Source organism: Aspergillus fischeri, genomic scaffold (genome assembly GCF_000149645.3).
Source record: "Aspergillus fischeri NRRL 181 1099437636264 genomic scaffold, whole genome shotgun sequence".
In the NCBI taxonomy this organism is placed as follows: domain Eukaryota; kingdom Fungi; phylum Ascomycota; class Eurotiomycetes; order Eurotiales; family Aspergillaceae; genus Aspergillus; species Aspergillus fischeri.
The window spans coordinates 3,629,929-3,652,787 of NW_001509762.1; the positions used below are offsets into that span (position 1 = coordinate 3,629,929).

Consider the following 22,859-nt stretch of genomic DNA (forward strand, 5'->3'; position numbering starts at 1 on the left):
CGAACCGCGAACAGCAGCCTCTGCCTTTCCGGGGTGATGACACAGGCAGACACTTTGACTCGCTGGATAAGGCGCTTGTCGTCTGGCAGGATCCGCATTTCGAGGACGGCGATGATGCCGAGACTCCCGCCGGGGGTGGCGGAGACACCCCAGAAGAAGGAGAAAGACAGCGCAGAAAACGCAACCCCAACGTCCACCGCCGGGTAGACATCATCATCTCGCCGTGGCGGACAGTCGGGTGTGCCGTGCTGGGCTGGTCGGGCGATACGACTTTCGAGCGGGATCTGCGGCGGTACGCCAAGAAGGCGCACGGGTGGAAGTTCGACTCGAGCGGGGTGAGGGAGCGGACGAGCGGCGGGCAGGTGATTGATTTGGAGCGCGGCGGGGAGACCTGGGAGGAGAGGGAGAGGTTGGTGCTCGAGGGGTTGGGGGTGGGTTGGAGGCCTCCGCAGGAGAGATGTACGCGATAATCTTGCCCACTCTTCCCACTATATCAAACTTTATGTTGTATGAAAGCGATACATTGTACGTTGTACATATATGTCAGTTACTGGACATCATATTCGTATTATCCAAATAAACAGATATTCAACGGTAGTATTGAAGCACCTGTTCACATCGCTAACCTCCAATCATGACAAGATTTTCACATTAACTCGTGGAGAAGAGAAACAAACATAGCGAGGACTGCAAAGTCCAAGTAAATAATACAGACATGGGCAGTATGGTGCAATGGACAAGAGATGGAGCTATAGAAACAGAAAGAAACAAATCATATCAAACCAGTGTCCTCGAACTGGTCATTTCGCCATATCTCCCTCTTCCTCTCGTGGTATCATAAGCATTGACGACTCTCATCTGTCCGCCCTCGTCGGCCTGACTGAACGCGTAGCCGCGCTGTTTCCGCATGCGCTGTACTTGTCGGACTTTGCGTATCGCCTTCTGGAACTGCTCCATGCGAGGTCGGTAGTCCTGCACGTTGTACTTTTGGATTTCTTGCACGTGGTGGTAGTGTTGCGGGTAGTACATTCGCTTGGCGTATTTCCAGGCGTAGTCGCGGAGAAGGCAAATGCAGGGCAGGACGACGGCCATCAGGTAGAAGATGGGTGAGGTGAAGAGCCGGGGGATCGTGCCATAGTACTCGGTGGAGAAGCCGATCGCCGGTGCCGCATAACCATATGCCGGAAGGAAAACGAGCCAGATGACCATGGATCCGGGAATGGCAATAAAGTGATACTTGGTCCAGATGTTGGTGATCAATGCTGCCTTGCCCAGGACAGTGGCCAGGACCGCTGTATACAAGGCGGAGCCCCAAACCCAGTGGCCCGCCACCTTGCCGTCTCCTTGTGGTAGATCCCAGAGGAAAATCAGCTGAGAGACGATGTAAAGCAGCAGCGAGTGGTAGAACCCGTTGGCGATCCACGACCAGAAGCTGTGTCTCTTGAAAAACAGTCCCTTCTGTCCAAGCTGGTATAGCTGCGGATAGCGATCGAGCAGACGGGCAGAGATGAACTGGTCACAGATTCCCATGACAAATGGAGGGAGCACAGTGAAGAAAACGTTGTAGAAGGAGAGCGTCCAGGATTCGTAAATAACTTCACCCGAGAAAGCATTTTGGAATGAGTACTATTTCCGTCAGTACAAGAGAGCAAAGCGTCTGCACAGAGCTGCTTACCCAGAATTGAGTCATGTAAAGGGCGATATTCTTGTAAAATGAGTATAAAATGACTCGACTGATACGGTGATAACTCCATGCACCGTGGACAAGAAGCAGCTTCCGGAGATAACGGAATTGGGCAATAGAAACGTCCGCGGACCGGGCGGCCTGAAGACCTTCGACACCACTGATACCGACGCCGACATGGGCCGCCTGGATCATCGAAACATCGTTGGCGCCGTCACCGATGGCCAGAAGTAAAGACTTGAGATGCCGCTTGACCAGCTTGACGACCAAAGCCTTCTGAAGGGGGGATACACGACTATGAAGATATCAGCATCATGAATTGAGTAAAAGGTTAAAGCAGTGACTTACCAGCAAACGACTGCTTTACACAGGACTGCCAGATCCAAGAACAGTTTCTCCATGTCCTTCTCCAGCGCAAATGTCAATGACCGACCATCAATGATGAGAGCAAGAGCCTCGATCTCGCCAGATGTGCCCTGGCTCTGAACAGCCTGTAGCTTCTTGGTCAGGTTATCCCGGGTGGCTTGAGCATTATCCTCATTGACAATCAGTAGCGTCATGTCTTCTGAAATAAGCTTGCACGACATGCCGATGTTGATTGCGGTTTCTTGTCGGTCACCGGTCAAGACCCAGATCTTGATTCCAGCCGTCTGCAGTGTGTGGATGGTGTCTGGGACGCCGTCCTGCAGTCGATCCTCAATAGCCGTAGCACCAAGGAGATAGAAGTCCTTCTCAATCAGCTCTGCGGCTTTGTCAAGCTCATCGGCACGATTGCCGCCGACTGTTGTTGCAGCCTTCTCATAGATCTGTATCCACTGCTGATATTCTTCTTCTGGGATCTCACGCATGGCGAGGCACAGTGTCCGAAGACCCTCGGACGCATACTCCTCGAGATGCTGCAGGGTTGCTTCCACAATAGGGTTATCAGGTCCCAACCGTTCGAGAATAACAGTGTCCGCACCTTTGGTGTAGATGCGAATCTTCCCATCCGGACAGCGGAAAATGGTCGACATTCGTTTTCTTGTCGAATTGAACTCGCAGACCGCGAGCAATTCGTACTCGTACTCTTGACCATTTGTGGTGAACAACACGGACCGTGGCCTTCGGTTGGTGAAGCGATAGCCCAGCACGGCGGCACCCTCTACCAAGGCACCCTCGTCAGGAGATGCGGCTTGGTACTTGATCTTGTCGGGGTCTGCCGCATTTCTTTCGGGAATGACTGTATGGCAGGTCGCTAGGAGAGTGAGGAAGTGATGTATGGCATCAGCGGATGGATGAGACTGCAAGTTCTCCTTGAGCTTTTTGAAGTCGTAAACTCCAGCTTCGGCTCCGTCATCAGCTGTAGCTCGGCGGTCTTCAGATACTTCGTCACCGTACTGTACACCGTAGATGCTACACTGCTTGAACTCCATCTGGTTGCAGGTCAAGGTTCCAGTCTTATCGGAGAAGATATACTCAATCTGACCGAGTTCTTCGACAAGCGAAGAGGTCCTGCAGGTGGCGGGAGTGTCGGTCTTGTCGTAGTAAATGTCAAGGTCAGAATTGATCAGGAATGCCTGTGCATACTTTACAATTTCGATGGTGACAAAGAGAGAGATGGGAACAAGGTTGGAGTAGAGAACCCAGTACGTGAAGATGTCGAGCACGAATTGCTTGACCGGACTCGTACTGCCGTAGTAGAGATAGACAAGTTTCTTGGCCTGAGTTTGTCGAATGATGAGGTCCCCGACGGAGCTGACCACGCTGAGAGACACGAGAATGCTGACCAGCATCAGAATCTGGACGTTCACCATCCGCTCGACGGCGGTCCGCTTGATCGGGGTAGCAGTTGCGTTGCGCATCAGTTTCGTTTCGTGACCGGTAAAGACGACTATACCATGAATCCAGGGAGTGTTACGCAAGGTTGCTCCTCGAAGGAGAAGCTGATCTGGTGCCAACGGAAGCTCCTTTTCGCCCCCTCCAGCGTGCATAGTAAGAGTCGCTTCATAAGTGTAAAGACTGCTGTTGGGTTGCTCCGACCGGATGCGCCCACTCAAGCGGCTCAGGTCAGCGGGACTGACCAGATGCGCGGTCTCGGGGATTGCCTGCTTGATCTTTAGATTGGTCTCCCCGTCCAGGTTGGCAGTCTCGATGTAGCAGAGACCTTCGGGTTCGGACGAGGCCAGAAGCACCAAGTCGGCCGGAAATGGCTGCTCGGATTCGACACGAACAATGTCGCCGACAGCCACATCGACCCATTTAGTTTCATGAAAAGCGGAACCCTTCAGAACCTGGGTTTTGGAGTGGTTGAGCGACTTGTCCGAGTTTCTTCGCTTGAAATCTTCCACCAGCTCCTTGATCGCAGAAACCAACAACACAATCAACAGTGGAACAATAGTGGTGTAACGATTCGTCGGGGAGACATTGGGGATCTGCTGCAGCACGGCGGTGAACAAGAAAAACAGGTTGGCGTATTTCGAGAACTGCTCGAATAGGAACTTCGGGATGAAGGTAACGATGTTGTATTTGGCCGTGGACACATGGTTGTCGACGAATTTGTGAACAGCATTGGCAGGCGGGTTGTTGAGCGTAATCATACGTGGACCAAGCGTTGACGGGTCGACCTTCCCTCGACCAAACCCGAACTTGAAGTCCGACTTCCTGGACTTTTTCTGGGCACTAGACGCAGCCGTCTCGCCGCCTTCAACGCTTTCCACCCGTGCGGCTCTGGCCCCGGCCTCCGTCAGCGGGAGATCCATCTCCGAGTACTCAGGTCCCATTCCAAGCATGTGCTTCGCTCTCCCCATCAGGCCGCCTCCCAAACCTAAAATACTATTCCTGTCCTTCGCCTGCCGTACGCGATGGGGCGACGCCATATGGTCGTCGTCATCCATGTTATAGTACCCATGCATATCCCGGTCATCGTCAAACTCGTCAACTGAATACCGCTGGTAGTTGCTCAGGCCGGATGTTTGCGAATAGGTTCGAGACACCTCCGCTCCGGAGTAAGGATCGCTGAGATGTGCCCCCGGTTGGGCCGGAGGATGCGCAGAGGTCGATGCATGGGCTCCAGCAGCTGGCGGTGCCCGCCCGCCAACAAAGTTATCGTACGAGACCGAGGGACGCGGTTGAGGCTGATCGGAATCGTCAATATTGTACTGTCGCAACAGGTTGTCGTCGTTGACCGGCGGGCGCTGCCCCGTACTGTATATGGGAGTCGAATCCTCCATCTGCATCAGGTCCTCATCGCGGCCAGCGGCTGGATGGAGACCTGGAGGCCTACCGCTGGCCATGATGCTTGGTGCGGCTAAACTCCGTCACAGAGATGTTGTGACCCTGAAGCATTGACCGAGACTCGGGGAAGAGTGAGTGGGGAGTGGCTGGGTAATTTGGTTGACAACAACGGCCACGAGGTTGCGCAAGGGGGTTTGAACGGGTTGGAAGGAAGAACCGATCGGACGAGGCAGATTGTGAAGAGCTGGAAGATGCGAATAAGGACAGCAAGTAGCAAATGGTAGACTATTCTTGAATGCCTAGAAGAGGTGTTTTGGGATGGGCGGCGAAACGACGTTGGCTGGTTGGCTGTTGCGGATTCCACTGGGCGGTGCTGACACTCGGCCGTGGTTCACCAAGGTAAGTTAGTTAGCTGGCTTTATAAATAGTCAACAACAGAGACACGGAAGTCAACGTTCGTGAAAAGCTAAGAAGTTTGATAGAAAGGTTCTCAAGTATTCGAATTGGTTGAGACATTCATTCCCCTGAGGACCGCTTGTTTTCCTTTTTTTTTTTTTTTTTTCTCGATTTACGCTTTTACCTCCCCCCCCCAGCAGCCGTTTTGTTCCTGTGCCAAATGAGGATGCGCGTCCACCGGCCCACTCAGGGTAAAAGCTGAGGCCTGAGAACGATCCATCGTCCCCAAGAGTCGATCCGATTATGATTTCTCGACATGATTGACAGGGGCTGCGGACGTCTCGCCTGAAGCCATGTGTGATTTCGCTTTCTAGATCGACCGAGACCTCCTGTACACGTGTAATACTGTAGAGATAGACTGGGAAGACTTCAATTGAGACTAATAAACATCATTATGGAGCTCTATATTACATCACATCCTTGGTATCATTACCATGTTGCCTTTCGTCGTTGTTATGCTCATGAGTATCGAGTCACCGGTCATTCTCCGCCCTTGATTCTTCCGCCATTCCGTTCTTTGACCTTTTAGCAGAATCGGCTTGCAGGGCTTTGTCGATAATCGCATTGATCTCCTTGACCTTCTCAAGAGCAACCGATGACTTCGACACAAATACTAATGCATCCACAGGGGAGCCGGAAAACTTGGAAACGAAACACACATCTCCGGCATTATTCATGCCAAAGACGACGTCCGCTTCCGAGGCTTGCTCTTCTTTCCGAGTCGCATCGAGGATGACCCGTTTGCCTTCATCAAAGGTGTGAAAGGTAACCGAAAGAGGTTTGTGCGTAATATTCAAGGGAACCGGCACCCGCTCGTCTAGCCCGTAGACAACCACCTGTCCGTCCTTGACAACCGCATCCGGACGACGGAAGTGCTGCAGTCCAGCCATCACTCCAATACACGCGGCGTCAATGAGGTTGCCATCGTAGTCGGTGACGTGGACGTCGGCGCGGATGCTCCAGCAACTGACTCCCTTGAGGATGCACAATGACTCGGTATCTAAAGCGTTCGAGTGGCGCACAAGTCGGTCAAGGACGTGTGCGACGTAAGCTTCGAGATCTCCTTGTCTGATGAGTATGGATATTAGCTGAATTCGCGGTCCAACACATGGTGCCAGCCATACCGTCCATTGTCCCAAGCTGGTGAGCCCATAGCCGTAAGCTCTAAGGCAATTGTGAAGATGCCATCAAAGGGACGGTCATCGCGAGGTTTTGTTACTTCCGACGATATGCGCACAATGAGACTATAGAAAGGTCAGTCTGCTTCAGATACGACGCTGAATCGAAGGGACAGAACCCACCTCGTCTTGCCCAGCTGCACTTTCACATGCCCGTACTCTTCCCCGAATGTTACGGTCAGAGGACGAAGCTGGTCAGCGTGGCGACCATCCAGTCTCACATCCTCGCGCAGAGCATTGAGGATGAAGTCGCGCTCAGCAATTGAGAGCGGTGCTTCTTTGTTCATGGTTGCGGAGGCGGACTTGGCCCCGACGGGGTCGACCAAGACGGACTTTTTGGGAAATTTCTGGATTCTGCAGCGTCATTGAATGCAGCGGATCATCAATCTTCCAGATAAGCCAATCATATCAGTAGTAGCCCGAAAGCGGTGAGAATGGCTGATTCATCTTGTAGCCTGAGGCCGCAACATTGGCATTATCATCCTCCGGCAAGAATAGATCATCCAACAGGAAACATACAACAGCCCATCCGTGACAACCCATCATGACTACAGGTATGGTGAAGCTAAATATGACATTGCAAAGTTAATGCGCTAACTTGATCATAGCTCACAGACCCACCTTCGATCCCGTAGGTGCTCATTCTCACTATTCGTGCTTGAAGCTGAGCTCACCATGGTATAGGCGCAAGGGAAAGAGGCCCTTCGTGGACCAGCTTATCATCAACGACTTCTACCCGCATATACACACCTCAAGACTCGGTAGGTCAACGCGTTATCAGCGGAGGACACTCCATTCTGACTATCTCCAGTCAACTAGGGCAAGGAAGTGAAACCGAAGTCCGACAACGCGACCTACGAGCCGAGCTACTCCAGGCTGAGGCGGCTCACTTTGCCAAGAAGAACGGAGTCCCAATCACTGAACCGGTCATTGAAAGCGCGGCGCCGAAACGTCTACTAGAAGGGGCCCCTCCTGATGGTGCAGGCGAAGCAGAAGAGGACCCGGAAGCAAAACGACGGCGGATATTAGAGGAAACTCGGGATATAGACGCGGACTCGGAAGGATCAGAGGATGACAGTAGTGAAGAAGAGAGGTAAATATCCCATTCCCGGTCAGGCTGCGATGGAACATGCTCACACGGTGCAGTGATGACGAAGATGAAGCTGCGGAATTGATGCGGGAACTGGAAAAAATTAAGAGGGAGAGGCTAGAGCAGAAAGAGAAAGAGGTTGGTTTCATTCGATTGTGTAGTTTTCTACCATACTCACCGATTTCTAGGAACGCGAACGTGCTGCACAGGAAGAGGAGCAACGAGAGTATGACATTGCCAGGGGCAACCCGCTGCTCAATCCCCAAGACTTCAATCTCAAGCGGAGATGGGACGACGACGTTGTCTTCAAGAATCAAGCTCGCGGGACCGAAGAGAAACGGGGCAAAGAGTTTGTCAACGTAAGACTTCTCAGCGCGGCATCTGGAATGACGCTAATGATATGACAGGATTTGTTGCGCTCCGATTTTCACAGAAGATTTATGGTGGGTCAAGTCTTCCGAAGGGATATGAAGAATACTGCTAATGTACACTAGTCCAAGTATGTCCGGTAGATTGGCACTCTCACTGATACTCGACAAACCTGGCGCCCGTTTTCGCCTTTTTGAGCAATACCCGGAGCTACGTACAAGCTCCATTTCAACTTAGAACGAAGTCCGCAGGGTGGATGACTGGCTTGACGACCCTGCTGTAACCATAAGGCGGGCTAGAGTGATGGGAAGGAAGGCAACCCTACTGAAGCCATTCGGCATAGCCTCGTTGGCCTAGGCGCCCCTGGTGAATGGTTCTCAGAGATGTCCTAACTCTTACGTTTGCCTTGTTTGAAGTCATAGTTTGAGGAGCGCTTGCAGTCAGTTGGTGCTCGATCATGAGACTATGAGCCGTTCCGAACTCCGCAACATATAAGATACACCAAATTCATGCCACATTTTCTGTATGGGTAATTCATCTACGCGATAGGCCTATATCTGTGCTGCTAGCTTGTGCAAATAATTACAAGACTACCCTGTAATGTGGCTGATCGGTCAGTTCTTGTTGCAAAAAGATACATTAAGACAGGGCATCTAAAACAACGATTCAAACTGAGCAAACAGGAGTGATGATGGCAGAATATTGGACCGCCATAATCCCCACCTTCAACATCAGCGTGAGGGATAATATCCAGTCTCTCTTCAGATGAACTCCAGACATCAACACCGTCAAAACCCAATTGAAGCGCAATAATGGACTCTCAACCTTCATCTAAAGTACTGCATAGTGAGTTTCGAGCGCAATGCCTGCCTGCCCTTGGCATCTCGAACCTACAGTAACCCAACTAACCGCATCACATGCAGATCGCATCAATGCCAACATCTCACAATTACTCCAGCGATTCGAGAATATAATGGCTACAGCTACCGTTCGTGTACTCTAGGACAGAGACCGCGGTGGAGCCGACTGACCTCAGTCGCAGGTTGAAAATACAAGTCACACAGCAACAGCTGTCGAAACGTATCAGCTTGACGTGGAGTCAACCGCGCTGGTATGTGTTAAAGCACAAGTCGCCCCATCAGTAGGATACGAAGTGTTATATGCTGATACGCGAGTATACGACAGGTGCGCGCAGCAGAGGATATTCTCTCCCTAACCCGCACAATGAAGGAGGCCTGGCTGTTTGGGAAACTCGACACTCTGGGAGAAGACGAAGCGGATGTGAAACGGAGAGAGCAGTTGGAGAGCAATGCTGAGGCTATTCAGAAGGTTATTGCGGAGGGTGGGCTGTTGAAGCCTGCGAAGTGATTACTTTTGGGCGAGGTTTGCTCTGCATGGGATTGGCGTATGGTGTTTTCTTCAAGTTTTTCCAGGCTGTTCCATAGGAACTTGTAATTATAGATACCCATTGAATCATCAGCAATACAAACATGCTAAAATACTCCGTACCTCTCTACTACTAACGTAGTATCTGGAGCATGCTCTTCACACCTCTCTAGTGGGGCAATCACTCCACGATAAACTTCTTATCAACCATATCAGCTCGATTCGCGCGACACGTCCAAACAATCCAATCAACCCACTTTCTGCATCTCCATCTCAAATCATTCCTCCATCTACAACCACCTCCTACACGACAGCAACCAAAATGCCCCCCTCACAACCCCTAACCCTCATCGTGGCCACGACCCCAATCCGCACAAGCGAAAACCTCCCCACCCGCCTCGGCATCGGCCTGCACGGCACCCTCCCCTGGCCGCGCATAAAAGCAGACATGGCGTTCTTCGCGCGCGCGACATCGCGGCCCCCTCGCCCCGGAACCACAAACGCGATCATCATGGGCCGCAAGACCTACGACTCGCTGCCTCAGAACCTCCGCCCGCTCGCGAAGCGCATCAATGTTGTGATTACGAGGGATAGTACTGGTTCTGTGCGGGAACGGATAATGAGGGAGTTGGAGGCGAAGAGGGCGAAGGCTGCTGCTGCTGAGCAGGCTCAGGCGCAAGCTCAGAAACAAGAGCAGGCGCAGGCGCAGACAGATGCTCTCGTGAGTACAGGGCTGGAGGACGCGCTGGCGAGTTTGGAGGGTGGCTACGGGGCGGAGGGGAGACTGGGGAATGTATTTGTGATTGGTGGGGCGGAGATATATGCTTCTGCGTTGCGGATGAGCGAGACACAACCGCTGCGGATTGTGATGACGAATGTGGAGAGGGTGGATGGGACGGAGTTTGAGTGTGATACTTTCTTCCCAGTAGATAAGGAGCTTGCGGCTGGGGGGAAGTGGAGGATGGCGAGCGAGGAGGAGGTGTCCGGGTGGGTGGGCGAGGAAGTCTCGTCGAAATGGAGGGAGGAGGGCGATGTGCGGATCCAGATGGTGGGTTATGAACGGATATTGTAGTGACTACGGGTTGGAAATTGAGTGATTGCTAATCTCATATACATATGTCAATATTGAGCTCCGTATATACTGTATAACATGCTGTCATGATATATGTCCGCTGAAACGACTCGTCAAAAAGCCAACCGTAATCTACATGAAGCCTGTGTAAATGCCAAAGCAGAGTTCCTCGCTTCAAGTCCGAGGTTCATATACAGGACTTGCCAAACGGAAAGTTAATACAACCAAGGAACATATGTAGGGCAAGAATTATGGGACAAATGTGAATGCAAACGCCGGGTATGCCAAAAAAGATGGGTTGATACTTGGCAGTATGCTTCAACCCGATCCATGTGGGTAGAGGATGTCTCGCTCATTCGTTCTCCTTGACATATTTGACGAATGCCTTCTTGTGGACCAGGCCTGCGTACTGTCCGTCGCGGAGAACGCACAGATAGCGCAGTCCCAATTTGGCGAAACATTGGTAGACAAGATCGATGGGCGAATGTATATCGAGAGAGATTGGAGCCTGCAAGGAACTGTCAGTTTAAGAATCACAGCGGGAAAAATGAGGCTACATACCGGGTCAATATATCGGCGGAAGTCTACCCAGCTATTGCCGTTGGAATCCTCGCTGTCAACGACAGCAGAAGCCGTGTCCATTGACATGAGGCACATGGTGTGTTCCTCATCCTCTATAGTGTCAAGGGCGTACTCAAGGTCTGGAGCCGGTATAATACCACACAAAATATCGTTGCGCAGTATAGGGAGGCCGCTGTCCAGCTCACCTGCCATGAGCAGGTGCTGCAGTTTGGAGCGCAACTCGGTTGCTGGCACAAAAGGCGATTCTGAAATATCAATCACGCGACTTTTCCGAACAGGTCGGACAATATCCCCGAGTTCGTCCTCCGAGAGAACCTGAATCTTGTTGTCGAGGAACGGATAAGAATTCATATCAGTGAGCAGGTCCTATCAAAGTTAGCTCATCCTGGGATTAGCAGTCATATGGACGCTAGACTTACATAAATACTACGAGGCTCAATGGCATCTGCAGTCCATTTGGCGCAAAGAACTGCCAGGGAAAAGGGCAGGACATGGTCCAGGCTGCCCGTCAACTCGAACAGAATGACCGCCAGAGTGACAGACAAACGAGTTACGCCGCACATGGTGGCCCCAGCGGCCACCATTGCATACACTCCTGGAACAACGCAGGACTCCATGCCCGAGTACACCGGACAGGTCGAGAATAGAAAGAAGTTTGGAAACTTTACAACCAAGAATTGCACCACATGGCCAACAATGCGGCCCATGAGACCGCCAACAACCATGGACGGGACATAGATTCCGGCGGGCACCTTAATGCCGAATGTCACCACCGTCAGAAGACTCTTGATCACGAAGGCTACCAGCAGATCGCTGATAATCGCGCCGATCCCGTCTTCGGTGGGACATAATCCAGTCGATGTCACGGACTCGTGATCACATGGACTTGCCAACTCGAAAAGGAGTTCGGAGACAGGCAGCTTGGCGTACCGATTCCAGAAACTGACCACTCCGGTCACCAATGCAACAAGAATAACTTCCAGCATCGGCCAGCGTTTAATGATGGAAAGTTTGCGAAATGATTTCGCCCACAGACTCGAGGCCTTGATGAAGAGAGCGCCAACCGCTCCTCCTAGAACCCCAAGCAGTGCGAAAACGACGATTTCAAATATCTCCCAATCAGTCACATACCGGACCTGAAAAAGGACAATCTTGCCAGTGCCGTAGGGGTTGAGGAATTTCAAAGAAAGAGCTGCCGCGATGCAGCACAAGAACGTCCTGAATAAAGTCTTTGGCGGGAAATAATAACTGACTTCTTCCAAACTGAACAAAACTCCACCGATTGGGGCACCAAAAGCGACGGCGACCCCACTTGCAGCGCTGGCGCTGAGCACCTCTCGTCTTTTGCCGTCGTTATCGTTGTACTTGGAGAACAACCGACATGCGATGTTTCCGACACAGGCGCCAATATGCACATACGGACCCTCCTTCCCAAGACTCAGGCCGGACGAGACACTGAAAACTAGCGCAATAGTCTTGACGACCAAAGTCTTGAACCCGAGATAGCCGTGAAGGACGAAACCGCTGTTGATGACTTTCACCTCGGCCACTCCGCTGCCCGCTGCGGAATAGTAAGTCATGGCGGGGCGCGTGGAGATAGTTGGATAATGCGTCCTCGGGCTAATTACTGATGCTGGAGAATCGTCCTCGGAGGTGTCACGCTTCGTTCCTTGAGAAGTCCCGGCACCGAGGTTCTCATCTAGCGTCGTGAGCGAGACCGACGATGGCACAACAGTCTTGGTGAACAGCGTCAGGTAGCATGAGATAACCGAAAGGATAACCACCCAGAGCACAAACATGGAATGGTCGACCCATCCATTGTCAGAACCAGACGGACTGAGAATCTGCGACCATGACCGCCATCGAGAGCAGTCCAGGGTGTCTGCACAGCAGCTTTCACGGTTATGGAACCATCTTGTAGTGCAAAATCCTTCTTTCAGATCGAAGACGAAGTCCTCGGTCACGTCCACAAAATAGGCGATGGCAGCGGTGATGCAGCCGATCAACGCAACCAGAATCCAACCCTGAGCACCATCGAACGCCGCGAGCAGGCGACCGCGAAAATCCTTCCGCTTGCGCAGTTCCCGCAGACGCGCCCCATCAGCAATACTGTCATGCACCCAGTCAGTCGAGGTGAACTGGTCGTACCAGTTACGCTCGTCAAGAAATGAAGCGGTCATTCCATCTTTGGCCGATGGTGGAAGGTCTTCACCTTGGTCGTCGTCAATACTGCCTCTTCGGCTAAATCGCAGGGATTGCGAATTTGCACGGCTGTGATGTCGAGACCGACGTAGGCTACCGCTCGTCAAGGAGTGTCTGAGATAATTATCAGGGGCCGGAATAGCGGAGATGCTGGTGTACGATCTTCGTGGTGTGCCCCGACGATTTTCGCGAGTCTTCCCTAACAAACTTGTGGTTTCACCGGCTTCCATGTGGGATTCCAAAGACTGATACCCGGTATGAGTTTCGGACAGAAGGGAATGTGTACGCCTGACGGCCGATGGAGACGGAGGAGCGGTGCGGGAAGCGATGTTTAGATATTCGCTTGCCGAAAGGTTGGAGTCGTCATTTTGAGGCAAGGGCGATATATTTGGAGGAACAGACCGAGGCATTCTGGAGATTATTTGAAGCTGCTCTTGCTTCGAACTAGACACGAAGAACTGAGAACCTTGTTAGATAGAGTATAACTATTCCTCAGGCACAACAAACAAACACTAAAGGAGGACTCGTCTTGAGGGAACTGGATCTGCTCATATCCGACTTACTGAAAAACATATCCCTCTCTATATCCACCACAGGCCCTCGACAGACAAAAGAGGAACTTTAAATGTCCTGGAGTGGAATAACCAAGTCCCACTTGTTTTGATAGTACGGGAGCGGTCAAGCGGTGAAGTTATCCCGGAACCAACTGAATATCAACAAACAATTCAACAATGAAAGAAGTCTCAGAGAAGAAGAGAATGGTGTAGAAAAAGGTAAAACGTGATGAAACAAAAGTGAACGATAGCTTTCGAGGCGAAACTTCCACCGGAAAGGTCCTGCCCTTGGTCGATGCAAGTACCAGTAGATGCTTTTTACTCCAATTATCTAGGCGTTTCTCCAATCGTTGCTAGTGGGCTTGGAAGCAATCGTGGCACGGGCAGGTGACCTCCGCATCCCGCAAGTCATGGTCAGGCTACAGATAGCATCATCTGGAGTGATCATCAATGGGGCAAGACGAGTCATCCTGTTGGCTCATGGGGATCATCAATCCGTGATTGTCTTTCTTGCTCAATAAAGACGAATCAAGGTTGGATCTGTTGACTGTGTGGACAAGATGCTACAGCTGGGCTTACGATCAGCACCGGCCCGAAGGAGAAGCCTGCATGTGTATAGACTAGTAGCTTCACTTGCCAAGCCTCCAGGGAGAAGCCAGCGTTGAACCTGAGCAGCAGCAGACGTAGTGATGATTAACAATCATACAAGATACCCTCGGTAAATGACTCCATAAGGGTCTAAACGCATCAGGTCTCAAACATAGACGGGAACACCTTGTTGAGACATCCGGTTTCTATCCGAGCTGCAAGCTCGATCGGCCCAAGTGCTGACAATGATAAACCTAACAGGGTTCCCTGTCTAGTATGTCGATCAACATATCTGTGCCACTGACCTGGGATGGGAAAACTGATATTTGATACAGATAGTTGTGAAACTCGAACCAAACACAGGTTAGTCACTGTCTCACTTACCTTCTGATATATGTCAAGTAAACACTGCAGGGAATGGGTTACTGTAGCAGTCTTCTGTACTATTCAGTCTGGTAGTCTGCTAGCAATTGCAAGATAAACAGTCTTTCAAGAAGCAGGCACACTAAATTCCATATATATAGTTACCTTTGTCGTGATAAATAAATTATCGAGTACCCCTGTCCACCTTTGCAGATGCATGAGCATCAATAATGAGTTAATGAGCCCTTCATGCGGGTGGTAGCAGCGGCACTGCTATTATTAGTGGAAAGCTTCATGTATGTCCTGCATTATATATCCTGGGGCACGAAGAAATGCCCAGACTTTACAAGACTATGAGTAAATATATCCTCCTGCTGGCCCAGAAAGATAGCTATAATATTGATTTAATGTCACACACTCTCTCATTGCAGTCCCGGCCTTGCACTTCTAATATGGACCGTATAGATCAAGTCGTCCTGTAAACAGCTATACCGGGACCGGCGAAGACATCCCAGATTCAAGTACAGAGACTACACCATTGTGATGGGCCATGTTGCTGTCGGATCCAATGCTGAAAGCATGGTTTCATCACCGTCACTAACTCTGTACCGAGCACTCTGTAGCGACGGAGCGATCTTTGATTTTCCGCAAGGCTTCAAGGCAGAGAAGACCATCCTCCCCACACCCCACAATAATAATCCCCAACCCAGGCATCTAGTCCTCGAATTGATTGCCGGAGTTCTACCCTTTCGAAGCTGCAGCTCGAAATTATACACTACTTACTCAACTTCATGTACTAGTCATTGAGCCATGGACTCAACGAACATTTCTGTGGATGAAGACACCACAATGACACGTCGGACCAAGAGCGTACTGTTTATTGCGTACGTCACTTCCTCGGCCAAAGAGTTCTTGGCAAAGGATCGAACGCTCGGCCCAAATGACTTGAAACAGAAAGCCGAGTCGGAGTTACAAGCTTCGTGGCAACTGAGGTAAAGCTTAGCAACGCTTCATGATGTCCACTTGGCAGTGCGACGATGGTCTCTTCAAGCAGTTTGTCGTTGATAATCAAGTTAGGCAGGAGTCAAGAGGATATAGGACTCTATCAGAGGCCTTGACATACCCCAGATCAAAAATTCTACCCCATATTCCAGGTGGGTCACTGATCTAGCCAGCGGGTCTGACAAACCGGTATCTCCGAGTCTTAAAGAATCATAATCACGGAAACATACGTGCTCGAACCTCGAACACAGGGCATTGTCCATCGTCTATCTAGATAGCTAGTTGATATCGCTGCGGGGATTACCAGTCCAGGAAGACTCCTGAGCTTAAGTCCCCCATGAAATCGTCTGGCGTCAGATCGAGCTCTTCACTTCGCCCAACAGAGACAACTTGGGACGATAATTGGCTATTTGCCACAAGCTCGATATAAACTAGATGCTCACGGAGCTCACTTTCCCCCTGGTGTCTGTGGGGATTCATCCCCACAGACCTCTCCACGAATGTCTCTAATCTGCTATGTTCTCGGATGGGTTGCCTCTTGAGTGCAGACAGAGCGCCAGATTCCCCCAACCCCGGGTTTCAAAGCAATGAATGGTCCCCACGACTCATGCACTTTGCTTATCATCTCATCTGGAACCTCAAGTAGCGTACCCCCGTCCTACTCTGGGGCACTATAAACGTATGGTCTTCCTCCGTCCGGGGTAGACTCTTCTTGACCCATCCTACTATATTCCACCTTGCCCCAAACTTCGCTCTTTCAAGATTTCTCCCTCGGGGACAGAGATACCATGCCCTCCATCGAAATGGCGGAGGACGTTCGCCCGCCTTCAGCCCCGGACACCAAGATTATTCTTCACTCAGAGAAAACAGACAGCGAATGTCTCGAGAAAGCAGATGACATCCATGCTACAGAGGCAGAGATTGCCGCTGCCAGTCTTTCTGTATCTCACAAAGAATATTTGATTGAACGCCATGGAACTCTTGACCTGGATCCTATTCCAAGCCCATCAAATGCCGATCCATACAACTGGCCTCTCTGGAAGGTATCACTGCCTTTGCCCCTATCTTTCCGTCGCTCGGAAAATGACTGACCTATGTCTCCTTTTTCAGAAAGTGCTCAATCTAGTCCTTGTGGCATTCCATGCTTGCATGGCAACCCTGACAGCGGCATCCATTACGCCAGCATACGAAGACATTGCCATCGAATTCGGGAAATCCGTCCAGAGCGCCAGCTATCTCACGTCTCTCCAGATTGCAATTCTGGGTGGAGCTCCTTTGTTCTGGAAGCCATTGTCAAACCGGTTTGGACGTCGACCCATCTTTCTCCTGTCGTTGATTATCAGCTTAATCTGTAATGTCGGCTGTGCCAAGAGCCCTACATATGGATCCATGGCTGCGTGCAGAGCCTTGGTAGCCTTCTTCATATCACCCGCCGCAGCGATTGGGAGTGCTGTTGTGACGGAAACCTTCTTCAAGAAGGAGAGAGCCAAGTACATGGGCGTCTGGACCTTGATGGTCACGCTGGGCGTCCCAGTCGGTGCGTTTATCATTTTGGAAGTAGTCTGGGCTTCGCTAATGTGCGGACAGGACCGCTTATCTTTGGGTTCGTCGCCTATCGTGTAGGATATCGCTGGATCTACTGGGTCCTTGCCATCGTCAATGGCGTTCAGTTCATTCTTTATCTGTTCTTTGGTCCCGAAACCCTCTACCTGGGTGGCAGTGAGGAAAGTCTGTCTGCAGACTTCAAAAGTCAATACTTATCCTTCCGCCGGATCGATTCTACTCCTCTGAGATTTAGCGAGTTCTATCACCCTCTGACCCTGGTGAAGCATGCCCGCGTGTTTATTCCTGCTATCGTGTATGCCATGGTCTTCTTGTTCGGTAGCGTTCTTATTACCGTGGAAGTTCCCCAGCTTCTGCAACTGAAGTTTGGCCTCAACGCCGAGCAACTTGGTCTGCAATTCCTTGGTGTGATCATCGGTTCGATTCTGGGAGAACAAGTTGGTGGCTCTCTATCAGATTTCTGGATGAACCACCGGGCTCGTCGTATTCAGAGAAGACCCGAACCCGAGTATCGGCTCTGGCTCACATATCCCGGCGTCATTCTGACAATCGTCGGTGCGATCGTCTTCCTTGTCTGCACGCAGCAGGCACCCGAAGGCCACTGGGTTGTCTCTCCTATCGTTGGCACTGCCATTGCGGCTTTTGGCAATCAGCTGGTGACAACGACGGCTATCACCTATGCTGTTGACAACTATCCTCGGGACTCCGGCAGTGTTGGAGTGTTTATCACATTCGTTCGGCAGATGTGGGGCTTCATCGGTCCATTCTGGTAAGATTCCTGTCTCCATGCTGGCTGGACACGCAGTCATGATCTCCGGACGATGGCTAATTTGTGGATAGGTTTCCCGACATGTTCACTAATGTTGGTGTCGCTGCTAGTTCTGCGGTCACCAGTTCTCTTCTCTTTGTCTTTAGCTTCCTTTTCACCGTTCTGCTCCATGTCATGGGAAAGAAATGGCGTAATGCTTCTTAAGGATTCCTCTGTCCATCTATAGCTGCTGCATTGACAAATGGATATCAGCCGAGAGAACGAAAATCTACGCAGTGATGTACATATTCTAATTATTTTATTAGCTATCCACAAGTTGTGTCTGGATCGTGTGGTTGCTATGATGCATATCATGGTCTTGTGTGTAATCGAGGAAATGATCCGATCTGGGATGCATATACTAAAGAAATATATCAGCTAAAGAGCACAATTCGCATTGTAAGAAGCAAAATCTATATCAAACAGAGCGTGGGCGTTCAAAGCGCAAAGACTAGCTTCTAGAGGATAAGTAAAGAAATATTTATCAATTGCAGACATCTATTCACCTGAAGCGTCAACACCCCGAGAAATGTATACAAAGAATGGAAGAACGCTGTTGGTGGATAATCCCAGGCCGACAAACACCTTTTTGCCGAGACCAATAAGAATCGACCTATGAATCCACGAAAAGGGACGACAGTTTGACCCCAAAACTGCCTCCGAAGCTCCGTATCCAATAGAGCATAGCTAGTTCTCCAGCTAAGCTACGGTTCAATCAATTTAGCCAGACTAGCCGATAAGCGGCCGAGATCCATCGAGATTCAACCCCACCAGTGGTCATAAGAAGTGCCTCGTCCTCGTGAGGAATAACTGTTGCAAACTGAACTGTGTGCTACCTTATTGGTTTCTAGTGACTGATTTGAATCTGATCTGAATCTCATCTGATTGTCTGCGCGTCTGCTGTCCGCTGTCGGCATCATGTCTAACGGGGTTGCCCAATCGGCCGAGGAGGCCTTGTGTAAGCCGTACGACCAGTTCGTCCTATTTGGAGACTCGATTACGCAAATGTCTTCGGATCAAAGTATGGGGTTCGGTTTTCAGCCTGCTCTTCAGGATGGTAAGATTTCCCTGTCTATAGGGCATGCGACTTAAATGGATTGCCGATACTGATTCTCCACAGCCTACAGCCGCCGCTTGGACGTGATCAATCGCGGGTTCGGGTATGTGTTTACAACTTGCAGCTTGCATAGATGTGTGTACTGACTCCTGCATAGTGGTTATACCACCGCGCATGCGGTCAAGGTCTTTCCCAAGTTCTTCCCCAAACCAGAGACGGCTACTGTTCGGTTTATGGTATGGCACCCTGCTCGCTGAAGTAGTAGGCATGGTTCTGAAACGTTCTAGACAATATTTTTCGGAGCAAATGATGCGGCCGTCCCTGGACACTACCAGCACGTCCCAGTGGAGACTTACAAAGAAAATCTGAAGAAGATCATCCAGCACCCGGCGACAATTGCTCAGAACCCAAGGATACTGATCCTGACCCCGCCACCGGTGAACGAATACCAACTGGAAGAATTTGACATCGCAAAGGACACGCCACATCCCAGCAGGACAGTCAAGCAGACCAAGCTGTATTCGGAGGCCGCCCGCGAGGTCGCCGCCTCGTTAGGGGTTGCAGTGGTAGATCTCTGGACTGCGTTCATGACTGCGGCTGGTTGGAAAGAGGGAGAACCTCTGATCGGGTCCAGAGACGCCCCTAACAATGAGAAGCTGCAGAGTTTCTTCACGGATGGTTCGATCCCAGTTTTCGTTCATATAGGCGCTTCGTGCTGACCTTAATATGTTACAGGATTGCATTTTACCGGCGACGGCTATCGGCTCATGTATGAAGAAGTGATGAAGACTATCACAGCCAAGTGGCCTGATCAAGCCCCCGAGGCGCTCGAGATGGTCTTTCCTGGGTGGATGGAGGCTCCCAAATGATGTTGCAATGATCTGCTGGAAGCGATCCGTGTAGTTACCCTACACCAAAGCTGGCACGATCAGTAGAAAGGCTCATTATCATATATAAATGTTATCATAGCAATGATTGGTCACAGATATTGATGAGTTTGATCAAATGTCAGAAGCACTGGCATGGACTGTGCACGCTGTAGGAGAATAAAAGCGGTCTAGACCGTTGCCGGTTTAAGTGATGGACGGCGGACTTGTGATCCCCTCACTGCCCACGTCCCTTTGCTTCGTTACTCCGTCATCATCAGTCGTCTATCCATAACACACCTCGTGCTCTAAGACGCATATATCTTTCGAGATAGAACCTGTATATCATCATCGAGATTCTCAAAGTCCTCTATAACTTCCTTTCTCTCCAATCCAGGCGCTCGCTGCAAACACACGCGTTTCTCTCCAACACCCAACTACCCCGTTCTGCCTGCGAGAACCCCAATTCAACCGTAGATCCCATCCGTGAAAAATCGACAACTCGCTCTAATCGTCTTACAATAGAATCACAGACCCTTCGAAAGTCACTTTGCTAATTGCTTAACCATTGACTGTGCCATTGCCTACACAGTATCCATTCCGCCATCTGTTTCTGTCGGATTCCACGCCGCCCGCTTGACCACATTACGATCCGTCTTTATACCGTACAGAACCCGCGGCCCACCTGTATGTTCTGACAAGTGATACACGAAAATCAGAAACTAGCAAGTACGTGGACGGCCTTACGGCCGTCTCACAGCATACGAGGGAGGAGGAGTCCGAGGATTAAGCCAGCTGCCAGTTGACACTACCCGTGCACAAGATCGGAGAACCGAGCAGTATTGCAGACGATATACGAAGCTTTGGTCTAAGCAAGCGAGCTTGTGATTGCAGGATTCGGTCTTTTCTCTCTGCGTGAACCGTCTGTCGCCTTTCGCCGCTCGTCGAAGACCTCTTTCAGGTTTCCATCCGCGTGGACATGGACGCTCAGTATCCTTTTGCTTCGCGCGACGACATTTGGCGCGTCTTTGAGGAGCTCAAGGAACTTCACGCTGCGCAATTTGAGCAGGCGGAGCGGATTGCACGACTGGAAAGGCGGAGGGATGAGGATGCGAGGCTGAGAAGTGTTTGGGGTCCTTTGTCACCGTTTCCGACTTCTATCGGGGGTAACATTTCAACAGGTGCGTTTCTCGCCTCCTATGCTTAGGGTACCATAGCAGATATTAATTGTTTTACTCCAAAGATCCAGTCTTTCACGCCCCTGCTGACGCCTTTAAAGGGTTCGATCAGGGCCAGCACCACGGAATGGCGAATCCAATGGGTCTCGAGAGCGAAGACGAACCGAGAAGAGGGACATCCAGAGCGAATAGTGTCCGGTTCGATGAAAGTGCTATTCATGGTTACTATGGGCAAGCCAGCCGATCTACCAGCGAGCTGCCGCTGAGGACTGGGAGCGGCATGGGAAGCCATCCACTCACCGAACGCTCACTGTCCCACCGGTCTGATGGCCGACAGAGTTCTTCAGGCCATTCACACCACTCGGCTCGGACGAATAGTTTAGGGCTGGAGACGACGAGTCGCATAATGGGCTCGTCCGTCGGCGGCTCTCCTCTGATACCCCCGCCGGGTCTATTCCTCCTAGGCCCTGTGCCGTGTGTTATTCGATGTTGGTTGACGACAAATTTCTCAAACGACTCGCTTCTGTATGCTGCTGCCTGTTCTGGATCGTATGCTTCGACACTTGGGTATCCGATGGTGCAGAAACTCGGCTTGGAAGATCTTGTAACCCAGGAGGATGGCGTACGGTTCATCAAGCTTCCGATGTATCTCCCGGAGGCCAGCGTTCACCAGGCCTCGTCTCGTCCCAACAGCCCGGTTCCTCAGCTTCCCACCCTGACTATCCGCTTTCTTGTTCGGGATATGGATCCCAACGATCATTCCATTCAGATTATCCTCGGAAGCGATGTTCTTCGCTCTCATAATGCGGACATTTTGTTCTCTCAGGACAAGATCATCATGGTAGATGACGAAAGGAATAAGATTTCCATTCCCCTAGTGCGGCCGGAGGATGACTCTGTGTTCAAGTCTCTCTGCACCGCATCAGATTGCTCGCGCATTGAACGCTCGACAAGGCAGGCTTTGGAAAAGGGGCCGACAGATGTGAGCGGCGATTCCGGAGTTGGGGTCATCGGAGATCCGAGTCGATCGCGACGATCTACCTCTGCGTCTACTACCGCAAGGGCATCCACCGAAGAGCTAGATGAAAGTCGAAAGACCCATTCATCGGGTTCTCACGACGTGTCTCCTGTTGCTGAAGCTCAGGAAGATCCAGGCAAGTCCACCTCTGCCATCGACTTTCAGGCCAACGAAACCGCCAAGCCTGAAACTGCAGGTGTCTGGAGCGCATGGAGACGGGAGACGAAAATCGACCCGGCATCGTCCGGCGCGAGCAAGCCATCTCGGGGCCGTACGATGAAAGTTCTACGGCCGACCAAGTCTTCTACACGGGTGCCAACAGCGTCAAGCGGCGCCGGTACTGACGCCGCAGCGTCTCCTCAACCGACGTCCTCCCGAGCGTCCCCAGACGAAAGCCGGGCTGGCAAACAGTTGGCTCCGAATCCTATCGGCGGGGCTTCTGCGTTTGGTTGGCTTAATTCATCCCAGCCGCCTAAACGCGTTGTAACAATGCCTAAATGAACTATATCAGGAATTGGACGAAGGGAAATGGCGTTTTTGGAACATGGATTGAAGGCCCGTATGTAGACAAAATGAGTCAACCACTAGCAATCAATATATATCTTTAGGCACATGCAGCGTCGCCTTCTG

The 22,859-nt window shown here is 51.1% G+C and overlaps 10 protein-coding genes across 10 annotated transcripts in view; 7 read left to right on the top strand and 3 right to left on the bottom strand.

The window, feature by feature from the left end:
• Positions 1-470, top strand: part of NFIA_084420 (putative terminal deoxynucleotidyl transferase) — a gene marked incomplete at both ends in the record, with an annotated part of 2,022 nt that extends 1,552 nt beyond the window's left edge. Inside the window, one exon of the mRNA XM_001260386.1 lies at positions 1-470. This exon is cut by the window's left edge and continues 1,552 nt beyond it. Coding sequence (XP_001260387.1) covers positions 1-470 — 470 coding nt within the window.
• Positions 471-777: 307 nt separating this feature from the next.
• Positions 778-4,956, bottom strand: NFIA_084430 (aminophospholipid-translocating P4-type ATPase DRS2; the record flags this gene model as incomplete). Its single annotated transcript, XM_001260387.1, has 3 exons — positions 778-1,626; positions 1,676-1,979; positions 2,033-4,956. 3 exons carry the CDS (start codon positions 4,954-4,956, stop codon positions 778-780), a joined length of 4,077 nt encoding a protein of 1,358 aa, XP_001260388.1.
• An 870-nt stretch (positions 4,957-5,826) lies between these two features.
• NFIA_084440 (exosome non-catalytic core subunit RRP45) lies at positions 5,827-6,818 on the bottom strand (the record flags this gene model as incomplete). Its single annotated transcript, XM_001260388.1, has 3 exons — positions 5,827-6,421; positions 6,478-6,597; positions 6,655-6,818. The coding sequence occupies 3 exons, from the start codon at positions 6,816-6,818 to the stop codon at positions 5,827-5,829; spliced, it is 879 nt and encodes a 292-aa protein (XP_001260389.1).
• A 257-nt stretch (positions 6,819-7,075) lies between these two features.
• NFIA_084450 (spliceosome-associated CWC15 family protein) lies at positions 7,076-8,115 on the top strand (the record flags this gene model as incomplete). Its single annotated transcript, XM_001260389.1, has 7 exons — positions 7,076-7,085; positions 7,140-7,162; positions 7,216-7,292; positions 7,343-7,624; positions 7,678-7,759; positions 7,810-7,980; positions 8,029-8,115. The coding sequence occupies 7 exons, from the start codon at positions 7,076-7,078 to the stop codon at positions 8,113-8,115; spliced, it is 732 nt and encodes a 243-aa protein (XP_001260390.1).
• Positions 8,116-8,802: 687 nt separating this feature from the next.
• NFIA_084460 (RNA polymerase II mediator complex head subunit MED22) lies at positions 8,803-9,358 on the top strand (the record flags this gene model as incomplete). The annotated part of the gene is made up of 4 exons (XM_001260390.1): positions 8,803-8,836; positions 8,914-8,978; positions 9,033-9,101; positions 9,176-9,358. The coding sequence occupies 4 exons, from the start codon at positions 8,803-8,805 to the stop codon at positions 9,356-9,358; spliced, it is 351 nt and encodes a 116-aa protein (XP_001260391.1).
• Positions 9,359-9,698: 340 nt separating this feature from the next.
• On the top strand, positions 9,699-10,448 carry NFIA_084470 (dihydrofolate reductase; the record flags this gene model as incomplete). Its single annotated transcript, XM_001260391.1, has 1 exon — positions 9,699-10,448. The coding sequence occupies one exon, from the start codon at positions 9,699-9,701 to the stop codon at positions 10,446-10,448; it is 750 nt and encodes a 249-aa protein (XP_001260392.1).
• Positions 10,449-10,800: 352 nt separating this feature from the next.
• On the bottom strand, positions 10,801-13,642 carry NFIA_084480 (chloride channel protein; the record flags this gene model as incomplete). Its single annotated transcript, XM_001260392.1, has 3 exons — positions 10,801-10,956; positions 11,010-11,396; positions 11,450-13,642. 3 exons carry the CDS (start codon positions 13,640-13,642, stop codon positions 10,801-10,803), a joined length of 2,736 nt encoding a protein of 911 aa, XP_001260393.1.
• Positions 13,643-16,527: 2,885 nt separating this feature from the next.
• On the top strand, positions 16,528-18,275 carry NFIA_084490 (putative MFS transporter; the record flags this gene model as incomplete). Its single annotated transcript, XM_001260393.1, has 4 exons — positions 16,528-16,782; positions 16,850-17,276; positions 17,327-18,071; positions 18,143-18,275. 4 exons carry the CDS (start codon positions 16,528-16,530, stop codon positions 18,273-18,275), a joined length of 1,560 nt encoding a protein of 519 aa, XP_001260394.1.
• A 753-nt stretch (positions 18,276-19,028) lies between these two features.
• On the top strand, positions 19,029-20,036 carry NFIA_084500 (SGNH/GDSL hydrolase family protein; the record flags this gene model as incomplete). The annotated part of the gene is made up of 5 exons (XM_001260394.1): positions 19,029-19,167; positions 19,231-19,270; positions 19,325-19,403; positions 19,455-19,845; positions 19,903-20,036. 5 exons carry the CDS (start codon positions 19,029-19,031, stop codon positions 20,034-20,036), a joined length of 783 nt encoding a protein of 260 aa, XP_001260395.1.
• Positions 20,037-21,012: 976 nt separating this feature from the next.
• Positions 21,013-22,796, top strand: NFIA_084510 (uncharacterized protein; the record flags this gene model as incomplete). Its single annotated transcript, XM_001260395.1, has 3 exons — positions 21,013-21,214; positions 21,283-22,677; positions 22,741-22,796. The coding sequence occupies 3 exons, from the start codon at positions 21,013-21,015 to the stop codon at positions 22,794-22,796; spliced, it is 1,653 nt and encodes a 550-aa protein (XP_001260396.1).
• Between the last annotated feature and the right edge of the window lie 63 nt (positions 22,797-22,859).